The sequence below is a fragment of the Cannabis sativa genome, chromosome 9 (genome assembly GCF_029168945.1).
Source record: "Cannabis sativa cultivar Pink pepper isolate KNU-18-1 chromosome 9, ASM2916894v1, whole genome shotgun sequence".
Classification (NCBI taxonomy): Eukaryota; Viridiplantae; Streptophyta; class Magnoliopsida; order Rosales; family Cannabaceae; genus Cannabis; species Cannabis sativa.
In genome coordinates this window covers 6,588,209-6,604,174 of record NC_083609.1, presented here as the reverse complement: position 1 = coordinate 6,604,174, position 15,966 = coordinate 6,588,209, and the positions used below count along the sequence as shown (strand labels likewise).

General features: G+C 29.8%; 2 protein-coding genes across 2 annotated transcripts; both read left to right on the top strand.

Annotated features, from left to right (window-relative positions):
• The first annotated feature begins 722 nt into the window (after window positions 1-722).
• LOC133031199 (translocase of chloroplast 159, chloroplastic-like) lies at window positions 723-1,661 on the top strand. The gene is made up of 2 exons (XM_061104639.1): window positions 723-732; window positions 1,240-1,661. The coding sequence occupies exons 1-2, from the start codon at window positions 723-725 to the stop codon at window positions 1,659-1,661; spliced, it is 432 nt and encodes a 143-aa protein (XP_060960622.1).
• A 13,470-nt stretch (window positions 1,662-15,131) lies between these two features.
• Window positions 15,132-15,778, top strand: LOC115722284 (protein RALF-like 33). Its single transcript, XM_030651452.2, has one exon. It carries the CDS (start codon window positions 15,202-15,204, stop codon window positions 15,559-15,561), a length of 360 nt encoding a protein of 119 aa, XP_030507312.1. The 5' UTR covers window positions 15,132-15,201; the 3' UTR covers window positions 15,562-15,778.
• The last annotated feature ends 188 nt before the right edge of the window (window positions 15,779-15,966 follow it).

The following is a 15,966-nucleotide window of genomic DNA, read 5'->3' as shown; positions in this document are numbered from 1 at the left end:
TCCGCATATAATTGGATTATCCATTTTTCGTTGATAAATTGAATATGGTAGTGTCGACAAAGCGACGATTTTCTGCAAATAGTTATTTATTTTTATTTAAGATGATTAGACATGGTGTGGATAATTAATTTAATTAAAAAAAATCTACTTATGCAAACAAGTAAAATTATTTTATTTATTTAAAACTACACATGTGCAGTATAATCAATTAGTTTGGCAGCAGTACATGAAAATATTTTTTCCATAATATCTGTGAACATAACAGCAGATAGGCTCTTTGAATTGTCATCAAGTTCAATATATGATATAACACTGTAAAATGCATAAAGAGGTCACTGAGCAAAGTGAGCTTACAATAATTTTCTATTTTCTTTAAATACAATTAGTGTTAGATAATAGAAGGAATCACCAACAATGGCCCACCGACTTTTACCTATGTTTTATTATTGTAATCTTAAATTCAAGTAGAATTTATTAAAGATTAGAATTTATAAAATACATAATGTGTAATTTCTAATCTTTCTACGACGAACGAATTAACCAAACATGAATAATAATAAATAAAATACTTACCTTCGAGGATAGAAACTCTGAAACAAATAAAATACGCGGTGACAAATTAATTGTATCAACAATTTCAATAAGTGTAATGAATAAAAGAAGTGAAACCAATCCTACGATAACAAATCAAAGAAATTCGAATATATTATTAAACTAATAACATGGATAATGGTAGGAAATAGAAGAATTATGAGAATCATGAGTGATGGATTAATTTTTACTTACTTGTTTGTTTCAAGTGTAACTAATTCTCTTGTTGATTGCATTGTATTATGTCACTATATAAACCATGTACGATCAACACTAATATGAGATATATACCGATTGTATTCTTAATCATCATCTAATTTAATTAGTTATAAATATCATAAAATATTTCACTTTATTTTCTAACTAAATGAACAAAAATAAAGTAATTTTAAAAAATTTAATATATTTTTATAATATTTTTATATTTGACGATTTAAAACCTTTATATTTTAAAATTTAAAATCTTATTTTCTTTATATTAACTATTTGAAAATATTAAATATACTAAACCGTATACTAAATCGTCATCAACCCTTATTTTCATCACAGAGCCTATTTCCTCGTGTCAAAAAATTAAGCTAAAGTCATGCCTATAAATTGAATAACGGTGTTGTCTCTGATTTACCAAAAGATGAACCTTTGCAACAGGTGAAAAGTTAACTAATAATACTGGAAGTAGTATTGAAGAGCCAACCTCAATTATAAACCGTGAGATGATGGTAGAAGGTGAAAATGAGGAGAAACATCCTCCTGAGGAGTATGGTGAGATTGATAGTTCTGATACAGATGATGAAAATGAAGATATTGTCTTTGGAAGCTCAACCAAGCAGTTCTTGGAAGAGTTGGAACGAGCATCAGGAGCAGGTTCTCATTTTGGGGCTGATAGTTCTCATGATCATTCGCAGAGAATTGACGGTCAAATTGTGACAGACTCGGATGAAGAAGTAGACACTAATGATGTTGAGGGAGGTGGGAAAGAGATGTTTGATTCTGCAGCATTGGCAGCTCTTTTGAAAGCAGCTACAGGTGCTTCCTCGGATGGTGGCAATATCACTATAACTAGATCATAAGTTTTAGCTTTTTATTACATGTCATATGACGCATGTCATAAAAAAATAGATTTATACAGTCGCGATGAAAAAATAATATGTGAGAAGCCAACATGCGGCCAAGAAAGATTTCCTACACCACGGTATATTACAAAAAACTTGTGATGTTATTGAAATTAAGTTAAAATTAAAAAACATACTAACAATCTTATTATGCATTTTATAGTGCTATAGCATATGTTGAACTTGATGACAATACAAAGAGCCTATCTGGTGTCATGTTCGCAAATATTGTGGAAAAAATATTTTCGTGTACTGCTGCCAAACTAATGAAATATACTGCAGAGGTGTAGTTTTTAAAAAATAAAATAGTTTTACATGCCTTTCATAAGTTGATTTTTTAATTAAATAAATTATGCACACCATGTGTAATCATCTTAAATGAAAATACATCATTGTTTGCAGGAACACCGCTGCTTTGTCGACACTACTACATTCAATTTATCAAAGAAAAAATGGATAATCTAGATATATGCGGACATGCCTTGAATGAAAAGTGCAAAATACAAAAATTACACTATTGTCTCTATCGAAGAAAATGAAGATTGAAATCCACCAATGACTATCATTTGTTTTCTTATCTACAATTTTTAGACTAATGCTATCTTCAATTATCAACAATTTAGAGATTGATTTTTAATTTTCTTTTTATCTTACACCCATTTAAGTAATGTTTCTTTAAGTATTGGAACATCAACTTTTAGTTTATCTTTGGATTAACTTAAGAACATATTTAAATCATTAAGCTTTCTTAAACACTAATATATTGCATTCGGTATTCACTTTTAATTGACAACATTGTAATCTATAATATTTAGATACACATAATAATAATCTCACCTAATCACTAATAATATTTTTCTTTAATTTTTAATTGTATCACTTTCAAATAACATAGAAAAAACCTAGCATAAAATTTAGTATACGTGCCTCGCACGTAGCTTTTTGCTTGTTTTAACTACAAGATTCTATTGCTAAAAGATAAAATGATGAGTAACAAAAAAAAATAAAATAAAGTAAAGCTAATTTTTTATTTTTTGAAACATAAAGATAAAATAATTTAAGCGACATATTTTACTAAATTGTAAACGTAGAAATAAAAAATATTATCCTTAATTAAATGAATTTAGTTCCCAAATATAAAATATGTTCTCTTTGAATAAGTGTTATAAAAATATAATAAACTCAATACCATAAAAAAAAAATTCTAAACACATAAAATGATATGAAAAGTGGACAAAACAAAAATACGTGATATTTTTCTAATATTATTACAAAATTCTATAATTGTAATTTCAACATTTTTTTTTTTGCTTAAATTTCCATATATGTGTGTGATTGAAATTCATAAGAAAATAATAATACTAAAAATGGTTAAATATAATATTTAAATAATGTTGAAAAAAAAATTAAAGAAGTTGATACATACATATTATAATGTAAAAAATTTGAGATAAAACAAAAATATATATATTTTAAAAGATAAAATGAGAAATTGACACGCCTCTGACCTAGGTTCTCTCGTTCCCCATGGCGAGGAAGAAGAAGCATGGTCGTCGGCCGGGATTGAAGGTGGTGAGTGATGTGATTTTGCCGGAGCTTCGACGGGAACAATAGGAAAGTGTAGCTGATTCGTTCGATAGCCAGGAGATGCAGGACTTGCGGCCAGATCAGATCTCAGTCCGGGAAGAAGAGGAGTCCCTGCAATCGGCTAGGAAAAGCTGGGCTGATGAGGTTGATCACTTCCAATCAGCTTCGCAGAGCCATTGGCAACAATTTTCAGGAGGTAAAGTTCTAAACTCAGATGCTAAATTGTCTTTTACTGAGACATTGATTAAGGAGGGTAGGAAAATAGCTCACATAGACTTGGAAGAGGTGAAATTAGAAGAGGAAAGTTGGAAATCAGCAGTAATTTGTATGGTTTTGGGAGCTAATATCCCGGCTGTGGTCTTTGAAGGCTTTGTGCGTAGAATTTGGGGGCACTTAGGCATTGTTCAAGTTGCTAGAATGACTAAGGGGCTCACTATGGTTAAGTTCAATGATGAAGCTACAAGAGATGAGGTTCTTGAGAATGGAATGATTCAATTTGATAAGAAACCTGTTATTATTCGACCTTGGTCCACGGATTTGAATTTGATTAGGTTGGTGAAATCGGTTCCGCTTTGGATTAGGTTGCCGAACCTTGGTCTCCAATATTGGGGGAAAAAATCTTTGAGTGCTATTGTTAGTACTTGAAGCCGATAATGGTGGACAAACATACCAAGGATCGAACACGAGTCCAATTTGCTCGCGTTCTTGTTGAAATGGACATATTCGATAACCCGGACCGTATTTGTTGGTTTGTTAATGAATATGGCCAGCTAGTTGAGCAAGAAATTGAATATGAATGGTTGTCGGTTAAGTGTAATCATTGCAAGGGGTATGGTCATTTAATAGCTGACTGCAGGAAAAAAGATAAGCCATTGGATAAGGAAAATGGGCAGATGGTTGCCGTTATAACAGCTGGGAATAAAAAGATTGAGGGTCAGGAAGAAGGGAACCAAGTACATGCTGTTGGTGTGGAAATTTCTGCTCCTATTGCACAAGAAAACGCAGCTAATGGTGTAGATAAAGTTGCTGCCATAGCAGCAGAAAATGGCAAAAAATCTGCTGCACTTGCAGCCGAGACTGTTGTGGCTGGAACTGTTGTTTTAACAGCGAGCAATGCTGAAGAGGGAAGGAAAAAAAGAACTATAAAGGCTCCTAATGGTTCTTGGCAGGCCCCTAAACACAAGGGATCGGATACTACTAAAAGAGCAGAAGTTGAAAAGCAACGAGTTCTTAGGAATTCTTTTGAATTGCTTGGGGAAAATCAGAGAGAGGAAATAGGTGAAGAGGGGCCCTTTTTAGTTGTTGATGGATAGTTGCAATATTGGAAGTTGGAATGTCAGGGGTTTAAATAAAAAAGAAAAGCAAGAAGCGGTGTTAGATATTCTGAGAGTAAATAATGTTGGAGTTGGTGGTTTGGTAGAGACTAAAATAAAAGGTGATAGGTTGGTTGAGATGATGCAAAAGAGGTTTGTCAATTGGAATTATTATACTAGTAATGAGATTGAGGGGAGAATTTTACTAGTTTGGAGGAAAGGCTTTGTTCAAGTGGAGGTAGAAGAGGAGTCTAATCAACATGTCCATTGTCGTATCAAGATGATTGGGCAACAGAAAGAATTTTTTGCTACTTTCATTTATGGAGCCAATTCTATTGATGAAAGATTGGAGCTTTGGAGATGTCTCTCTGGGATAAATATTTCTAAAGCTTGGATCATTCTTGGTGATTTCAATGCGGTTTTCAATCATGAAGATAGAGTGGGAGGTAACCCGATTTTAGCTGCTGAGCTTGTGGATTCTAATAATTGGCTTATGCAGGCTAAAGTTAGTCCCCTAAAGAGAATGGGCTCTAATTTTACCTGGTCGAATAAGCAGGAGTCCCGAATTTTTTCTCGCATTGATCATGTCTTCCATAATGAGGCTTGGGTGGATGATTTCCCTAATACTATAGCCAATTTCACTTGGGAAACTTGTTCTGACCATTGCTTATGTTTAATTCGTTTGATCACTACAGAGATTATAGGAAGTAAACCTTTCAAGTTCTATAATTTCTGGATTGATCATAAGGATTACAAGCAGTTGGTTATGGATAGTTGGAATAGGCCTATTAGGAGTCATGGATTGAAAGGAGTCTTCTATAAAACTTTGAGACTCAAACACAAATTGAAGGCTTTCAACAAGTCTTCTATTGGTGATATTGGAAGCTCCTATGATAAAGCAAAGGCCGATTATAAGGATGCTCAATCTGATCTCCAAGCAGCCCCCTAAGACAGTTCTAAGATTGAAAGAGAGAAATTAGCAGCTAGTCAATTTCAGTATCAGGAAAAGTTGTATCTGAGTTTTTTAAGCCAGAGGAGCAAGATTAAATGGATACAACAGGGTGATTCTAACACTGCTTATTTCCACTCAATGCTCAAGAAAAGAAGAGAGGATAACAGGATTGTCTCTTTTACCACAGAGCAAGGGAGTTTGAATGATCACTTTCCTGAAGTGGTTCAACACTTCCTTAATCATTTTCAAAACATTATGGGCAAAGAGAATCCAACATCAAGGCCGATTCAACAGGATTGTATTGACATGGGCTCAATTCTCACTTTGGACCAACAGGTACATCTACTGAAACCTTTCTCTCTTAAAGAAGTCAGGTCTGCGATGTTTAGTATTCCAAGTACTAAATCTCCTGGGCCTGATGGATTTGGTTCGGGGTTCTTTAAATCTGTGTGGCCAGAAGTGGGGAAGGAGATACACAGGGCTATTATTCATTTCTTTGAAACAAATCAATTCCCTGCTGATCTTCATAATACATCCCTCTCTTTAATTCCAAAAGTGGAAAACCCTTCTGAAGCTATTGATTATAGACCTATAGCTTGTTGCACGACCCTTTACAAATGCATCTCCAAATTATTGTGTTCTCGATTAGCTAAAGTGCTTCCTAATTTAGTTAATCAGAACCAAGGTGCTTTTGTAAAAGGTCGTTCAATAGCTTACAACATTCTCATTCTCCAGGATCTTTTGAAGAACTATAAGAGGAAGAATTGCTCCCCCAGGTGCACGGTTAAGATTGATATAAGTAAGGCCTATGATACGGTTAACTGGGACTTTCTTGAGAAGTTGTTGAATCTTTATTGTTTTCCTTCTAAATTCATAACTTGGATCATGCTTTGTGTGAGAAACACTTCCTATACTTTAGTTATGAATGGAAGGTTACAGGGTGCTTTTAAAGGAGAACAGGGATTGAGACAAGGTGATCCAATATCTCCTTTACTCTTTGTTCTGATTATGGAGTACTTGTCTCGAAGATTCCAACTTGCTGCTAGAGATAAGAGATTTAGATATCATCCTTTGTGTAAAAAGCTGAAATTGACCAACTTATGTTTTGCTGATGATCTAGTTGTCTTTTGTAAGGGGAATGAAGACTCTATCCAGGTGATTAGGGAAGTGTTGGAAGATTTTGGTAAAACTTCAGGTCTCTCTATTAATCTTGGGAAGTCTCACATATATTTTGGAGGAGTCTCTCAACCAGGTAAATTGGCTCAACTCATCAATTTACAGGTAGGGAGCTTTCCTTTCAAATATCTTGGTATTCCCCTTAGACCAACTAAATGGAAGCTTGAAGACTGTGGTACAATCTTGAAAAAAATGAAGGTCAACTTAATTTCTTGGGCAACAAAGCACCTTTCTTTTGCGGGGAGGGTTCAATTAATTCATTCAACCTTATTGAGCCTAAGGAATTATTGGATGAGAATATTTCTTGTCCCAAAAAGTGTGATAAAGGAGGTTGAGAGATTATGCCGTGGTTTTCTTTGGGGTTTAAAAGATAATCGGCCAAAGATCCATTTAGCAAGTTGGGAGAAAGTGTGTCTTCCAAAAGCGTGTGGGGGTTTGGGTTTCAAGGATGGAGTTCAATGGAATAAATCATCTCTTGCTAGGTTTGTTTGGGATCTTATGAACAAAGAGGACTTACTTTGGGTGAAATGGGTTAATGGTATTTATCTCAAGGGGGCTAATTTTTGGAATTATGATCTAAAAGGAGACACAAGTTGGTATTGGAAGAAGTTGTGCTTTTTGAGGAGATGTTTTTCGGTTACAGATATTACTTCTGCTGGAGCTAAGGGAAAATTTAAAGCTTCTAAGCTCTATAATTCTCTAATCTTGCAGCAGCCGGATCCTGCAGCTCGGGCCATTTGGTGTGGGTTGAATGTTCCAAAACAGAGCTTTATCTTGTGGCAGACAGCTCATTCTAACCTGCTCACAAGAGATAAGCTTGCTTTATTCCACATAACAGCAACTGATTTATTATGTGCTGTTTGTGGTTCTGACATTGAAAACTATCAGCATCTTTTCTTCACTTGCAGGTTCTCAAAGAAGGTTCTTGAAGCAGTCTTTGCTTGGGTGGGATTTAGTTGTTGGGCTGCTGATTTTGCGAGCTGGAACAATTGGCTTCGGCTAGGCCATTCTAGCTTGATTGGGAGGTTGTTGATTGTTATGTTGGCAGCCACCATTTATCATATTTGGAGGAATAGGAACAATTGTCATTTTTCGAATTACTCAAATACTGTCAGTTGTATAGTAAGCAAAATTAAAAAAGATGTCAAATATAGATTGCTTCTTATCAAGGATAGGAATGGCTCCAAAGTGGGATTAGATTTACTTAAGCGGTTGATTGTAATTAAGTGAGGGTGAGGTCTCCTTGTGAGTAGGGCTGTACATCGGTCGGTTTGGGCGGTTTATCCTATATATTTTCTAACCCAATTTAAAGTTCGGGTTGCTAAAATTTAAGTGCAACCCGCCCAATTTTAAAAAAAAATTTTATAAACCGACCAACGGTTTGGGCAGTTTGGTCGGGTTAACCCGCCCAAACCAGCAAATTTTTTTTTTTTTTAGTTTTAAAGTCAAAATTAACAAAAATTTAAAAAATAAATTAAAAATATCACATTCCACCAAAGTACAATACCATATATATGACTTTAAAACTAATAATTAAGTATATAACTTTATATTATTATATATTTAATCATTTATATTATATATAATAAAAACTAAAAAGTTTAAAAAAAAAAAAAAAGTGCAAAATCGGGTTAGTCGGGTTGGTCGGTTTAATTGGGCGGGTTAGACCTATTTTCAACCCGCCCAATTAACAGATTGGGCGGTTTGTAATTTTTTCGGGTTATTTCGGTTTGTAATTTTTATAGGTTTTTTCGGTTCGGTTTGGGCGGGTTATTCGGTTTAGGCGGTGTACAAATTTTTTTGTACAGCCCTACTTGTGAGAGCCTTGAGGGTGTATTCCTTTGTGTTGGTATGATTAATGAAGCTTTCTTTTTCTTGATAAAAAAAAAAAAATGAGAAATTGTTTGTTTTTTTTTAAAAAAAAGAAAAGTGAGAAATTGTTTGAAGTGCTCTTTTTACTATTTATTACTCTTTTGCCACCAAACTCGTTTTCTCTTCATGTGAATGTGAATAGAGAAAGACCTTAATCTTTCAAATAAAAATATCTCCATTTACAACCATATATTTCTACACAAGGGAGCAATTTTGACCCAAAATAGCTGGATTTTTGTTTTTTGTTTCTATAATCTGTTTTTGCTAAATGTACAACTTTTCTCCATTTTTATTTTCTATTTATTACAAATAATATATTTAAGGAAAAAATATCTTTATTATATCAAAGCATAAAGATGAATGTGGTATGAATATGAAAGCAGGTAAACGTTAAATTATGAACAATTATGATAAAATGTCACGCTTTATATACAACACAATTAGCAATTATGAAGAATTTTAGCAGCACACTCATTTGAATTAATTATAAGAAAACAATTAATTCTAGAAACTAATAAATTGCCATTCAATTCTATTATAAATAGGACATATCATCACATTTTTATTTTGCAGCACATCACATATATGTTGAAATTATATATTTTAATATTAGTGTAATCTGTATCTCACACAATAAGACGAAATGTATATATATTATAGGGACACGATTTTGTCTTGTGATGTATTTTTATGGGATGTATTTCGTAATATACAACAGCCGTTAGATGAGAGAGTTATATAATCTGAGAGCTAGGGTTGATCTAGGGGTAATTAGAGTTAAAAAATGGTAACGTACTCTGAGATCCATCTAATGTATTCTGAGACCCATCTAATCTACCATGAAATAAGCCACTAAGGCTAGTTTAGTGGTGAGGAGATGGGAAAAGGGAGAGGTCATGGGTTCGAACCTAGAACCTTGAAGCTATTAAGCTATTAAATGATTGTAAAATACTATTACGCTACACTCAAAAAAGAAATATACCATAAAATATACGTGAAATATATCACGGAACAAAATCGTGTCCATATATTATATAGTTAAAGGACAATAAAAAGAATATTACATTTTGAATTTCTCTATCCCTTAATTTATTATTATTATTATTATTATTATTATTATTTTCATAATTTAAAAATTGATATATTTAGGTGTGAAGTTGAAATAATGATAGGCCCATTGAACGCGTTATTAATATTATTGTCCTATGTTATGTTATGTTATGTGGTGTTGAATATGAATTGAACCGATGTGTGTGTAGATATGTGTTACATTTGTCAATGTATTCGAGTGTAAGCCACAAAGTGTGCTAAGCTGTCGTTTTTGATGAAAACGACATCTATTATAGGACTTTAATTTAATTGCTACAACATCAACAATACAAAAACAAAGGCACAAACATCTCTACTTATAATTTTTTATTCATTTTTAGAATTACATTACTAATACGTAATTACACCTCATGGTCACATTTGCCAATCCAATACAAGTCTATCTATCCTCATCATTAGGAAAAGACAGCTTTATCACCCTTTTTTTCTTTTTATATGAATTGAAAAATAAAATTCAGTACCAATAAATATTTTCTAAATGAAGGAATTGATAAAAATACCGTAAAATTAATACTTAAGAAGATAAAATTTTGAAGAAAGTATTATTATAAAACTAGACAGATAACAAAAAGTTTCTTATTTATGTATTAGATTTTAAAAATTATTCAACCAACTTGTGTTTCTATGACTCTCAAAATGAATGAGCTATTGCATTCTGTTACATTAACAAAAATTAAAAAAAGTTCTTTTTTAAATACATTTCGACAAGTAGTTAGGACCTGACAGAATGACCTCAGAGTTTTATCAAAAGTATGGGCAATTGGGGGTGAGGATGTGGTTTCTCAGGTAAAAAGTTTCTTTATTAAAAGTGTTTTTCCTAAGTGGTTGAATGATACGAACGTTGTACTAATTCTAAAGAGAAAATAACTCGTTAATATGGGAGATTTTAGGCCTGTATTATTGTGTAATATGTTATATAAGATCATATTTAAGGTCTTAGCTAATAGGCTTAAAGTGATTCTTCCGTATGTTATTTTGGATACCCAAAGTGTGTTTTTTGTGGGTTGATTCATTTTGAATAATATCATGGTCTCCTTCAAAATTATACATTATTTAAAGCAGAGAAGGCAAGGTAAGAAACTAAGAATTGGTCATATATGGCTTTAAACTTTAGTAAAGCATATGATTATATGGAGTAGGGATATCTTCAAAATTATAATTGTTGGATTGGTTCAATTATACAATGTTTAACCTCCATGTCCTACACTTTGGTTCATGGGGGAGGGAGATGAGACATGTCAGGAATAAGACACTGCGGTCTAATTTTACCTTATTTATTATATCCACAAAAAATAGAGATATTTACACAAACTAACTAAAAACTTTATCTATTTATATTTTTACTTTGACTAACATATTTTTTCTTTTATACGGATTCAGCATGTGATGGGTCAGGTATGGTCCACTTGCTAGTGGTAGAAGGTTGACGCGCCATTTGGCGCATTTGGAGGTTACTTTATTTATTTAATTTTTTTTAAAAAAATGAAATGTATCTTTCAAGTTTAGATAGATTTAAACACAAAAAAAAAAAAAAACAAATGTAATACCAATTAAAGGACTAACAGTTTTTAGCATAAGAAATAAGGAGAAAAGAAATAATTTGGCCAAATAATTACTTATTTCAAATAATACAAGAACTAATATAAATTAAATTTATCTTTCATTAATAAAATATTATTTTATGTTGACCAAGACCTTACTTAAATTATTTTTAATTTAAAATTTTACTATTTTTTTCCAAAATAAAAAATAAATATATCTTTTTGTTTTATTTTTAAAAATAGCATTTGCTCTTTTTCCATTTTTTTCAAATGTGCCACAAAATTAATTTTCTTACAAAAATATTTCATTATAAAAATATTTCAAATAAAATTATATCAGGTTAATATAATTAAATTTTTAGTAGAATTAATTTTATTTTGAATTCTTACATTTATAAATATGCATTTTTATGCACTTAACACAACTCCTAAATAACTTATTGCTAATTTCTAGAAATTCAAGTGAATAAAAAAAATTGCTAATATAAAATATCAAATCAAATTGTACTAATAAATAAATTTATGTTTAGTTTTTCTTAAGTACATATATTTTTAAGTTGATATATAAGCAATTTGTAGTTGCTTTTAAGTTGTTTAATATTTTTAAGATTGTTTGTGTAGTATTTTTCTAAGTTACTGTAATGTGTTGATGCCTAATTGATTTTTATATTAGAGTGTGGTTGTTATCGAGTTATTTATTCATTGTTATTAAGTTGTTTAACAATAAAAAATATATTTTTTAAGTTGGTGTAAAATTATTGTGTAAAATTGTTTTGTAGTTGCTTTTAAATTTATTTTATGGATTATTGGTGTTTTTTTTTTCTTCTTGGATTGCAATTAGTGGGGTTATTTTATAATGCCTATTTAATTTGCATATCATAATAGAGTTGTCATACAGTTGTTTATTTGTTGTTGTTTAGTTGTTTAACTAAAAAAAACGAGTACATATGTATATATTTTAGTTTTTCATGCGAATACATATTAAGATTATTGTTGTTGTATATTTTTTTTTTTGTGCCTTTCAAATTGTCAAAAAAAAAATGTATTGATTCTTAGTTGATGTTCGTATGTATTATAATAGTGTTGTTGTCCAATATTATTTTTGGTGTTGTTTCTTCGTTGTTATTTAGTTGTTTAATTGAGAGAAAATGAATATATATATATATATTTAGTTTTTTATGGGTAATACATTAAGATTGTTGTTGTATTATTTTTTATTTATTTTACATTTAAGATTGTCAACAGCAAAAAAAAATGTATTGATGCCTAGTTAATTTTTGTACGTTTCAAAGTAGTGTTGTTGTCTAGTAGCTTTTTTGCTGTTATTTAGTTGCTAAGAAAGAATAATTTAAAAATCTTTTACTTATAAAATAAATTATTATATTTAAAGTACACTTTTTTTTAATTACACTTTTTTAATAATATTTATTCAAAAAATTTCTAACAACGTTTTACAAATCGCATCAAACTTATTTTTAAAATCTAGTTATTTGGTTAAATATTGTATTGTAATGAGTTGATTTTCAGTTGAGTATTTGTTTTTGTTAGTAAATTAATGAATTGTTGTATTACGTGATTTGTAGTTGTTTTCAAGTTTCGTTTGTAATTAAGAGGTTATTTTGGTGTTATTTTTAAGTTTCTTTTGAGTTGATTTGCATATTATAATAAGGTTGTTGTTTAATTATTTATTCGTTATTATTTAGTTGTTCAAACAAAAGAGAAATAATGATATGTATATTTTTTACTAGATGTCTATCTTCTTTCTAATCAAGTATATATATATATTTTTAATACATTGAGTTAAATAAGTAATTTATAGTTGTATTGTCGAACTATATTATAATGAACATACACATCGAAACACAATTAGAAAAATAAGATATTAACTCTAATGCAATATGCAAATCAACTAATGAACTCAGAATAAACTATAAAACAACATTGAAAAGATTAGCACAATATTTAAAAATATTTATAAAATAGACTAGAATGTGTACAACGAACTATATTTTTAGTTATTTTTCGATGTTGTTTTGTTGTTGTTTATAGTTTATTTATTATTGATCTTAGGTTGATTTGGATGTTGTAATGCATTTGATGTCATGTTATTTATTCGTTGTTTTTCCATAATATTATTTTTAAATGAGAAGTCTTTGTAATTTTAAAACTTTAAAAATGTATTTAAAAAATTAAATTTGCAAATAAAAAAAAATGAATTGTTAAAATGTAAATAAAATATTTTAAAAAATATATTTATGAGAAAATTCTCATATACTTTTCAGTTGTTACACAAATATTTTGTAGTTTCTTTTAAACTTAATTTAGTTGTGTGTTGTTTTTGAGTTTATCTTGAGTTGATGTAATGTGTTGATACCTAATTATTGATATTTTATATTAGAGTGGTTGACTAATTATTTGCTCATTATTATTTAAATTATTAATTGTTATTAAATTGTTCAACTAAGATAAAAATAAATAGATATGTATATGTGTTTATATATTAATGTTGTTTTTATGTTATTTTTTCGCAGATTTTAGATTGTCGACATAATATATGCCTAAGTTATTATGTAGCACTGTTGTCTAGTATTTAGTATATTTTTAGTTGTTTTATAATTGCAAATATATGTAATGTTAGTTTATTTATTATCATGTATACCGTACAATATAAAATTATTTTTTATATTTTATAGAATAAAAATTATGTCAAAATTAGTGATTGACATGACATCTTGTCCATGACAATACCTAAATTAATAGTATATGTTGTTTTGCTATTTTTTTTTTTTTTTATAAATTTAACCTTTTTTTTGTGTCTAAAGATAATTTTTTTTTTGTCAAAGGTAATATCTAGCATAGTTGTCAATTTTATTTTAATAATAATAGGATATGTTTTCCACGTGGCAGCCTTTGTAACATTGTAACGGCAGAGCCACTTACCTAATTGAGTGTGAATGTTGTTCCCCAATTGAGTGTGCCTTTCACGCGCTCTTTTGTCCATTTTTTTGTGTAATCTTATTTCTTTACAGTATTTTTGTAAATACCAAATTTTAACAATAATATTTTTGTAAATATTAGATAGTATAAATGTTTATTTTTTCTAGGAGTAGTATAAATGTGTATTTTAGGTAATTTTAGTTTAAAATAGAAAAAACCCCAAGATTTTTTGTAAAAATTTAATTTTATATTTTTACGTTCAATTTTTTATGATATTTTATAAAAGTAATATAAAAATAATTAAAAAACTACATTAAAGTAATAGGAAAGTAACATCTAAACAATAACAAAAAAACAACATATAAATAACAACAAATTAACAAGAGTACAACTTAAAAATATATCAAAAAATCGTATTTTCTGTAAATAAAATCATAAAAGTCGTAAAAATATTTAAAATTCCATTCAACCATATTTTCTTAACTTTTTTTTTATTATTTTTGTGTATTTGTAAAAATAATCTAAAAAAAAAACCTAGAAAACATAAAAATATTAAAGGAAAAATTATAAAAACTAATCATTTTTTCAAAAAAAGTTATAATAAGATGTATCAATTCATACAAAACTTCTTTTGTTTGCTGTTTAATTTTGGCTTTACCTTTAGAAATAAAGAAAATAAAAAAGAAAAGACAAACCACAAATTCAAATACTCGAACAAAAGTAAGAAAAAGAAAAACAATTGGTTTCTTAAACAAAAATAAAAAATAAAAAAAAATAAAGGAAGAAAAAGAAGTCAAAAGTTGATTAGTGGCTGTCCACAAAGCAATTGACATTCTTAAATTACAAGCAAAGAGAGTCACGTTAAAGTCAAGTGGCATTTTTCGTAATTAACTCATTAAAACAATGGCATTTCCATATTATAATACACTTTATATATATATATATATAACTTATAACCCCAAAACCAAAACCTCTTTCATTTCATTCAATTTCTTCACTCCATTTTTACTATGGCAACCCTTCGCTTCATCGCCATTTGTGCGATCTTAGCCGTTAATTTAGCACTGGTTTCATCCTCAGCCATAGATTTCACTGGCAGCCACCATCTGAGCTGGATTTCATCGAGATCGGAATGCACAGGCACAATCGCAGAGTGTCTATTAGCCGGAGACGATGATCTGGAGATGGAGATGGACTCGGAGAGCAACCGGCGTATTTTAGCCACTAGGCGTTATATCAGCTATGGTGCGCTCAGGAGGAACACTGTCCCTTGTTCTCGCCGTGGAGCTTCCTACTACAACTGCCGACCTGGTGCTCAGGCCAATCCTTACAAGCGTGGATGCAGTTCCATTTCTCGCTGCCGAAGATAAATATATATATTATATAATTTTTTATCATTTTTTATTTTATTTTTTTGGTGTCTTTTAAAATATATTATTACATATGTATGAATCTGATCGAAGATTGTGTGTTATATACATTAAGAAGAAGAGATTGGAATAAGTTCTAAAAAAAAATTGAAAATAATGCTTATTACATTTATTTTTTTCATTTAATTTATTATCAAAATATACATAATTTTGCCTCTGATTTTTGTCATATCTATTTTTATATCAAAATTTCATTATGTGGTTTCTTTATATTCTGGGCAGGTTTGATCTACCAATTTTTAAAAATTTCAGAAGACATTGTTTTTTAATTAAATTTTATTTTCTTCACTTATTTATTTATTTTTTTTAAAAAAAAAATTGTGGCTATGAAATTTCGAGTTATCT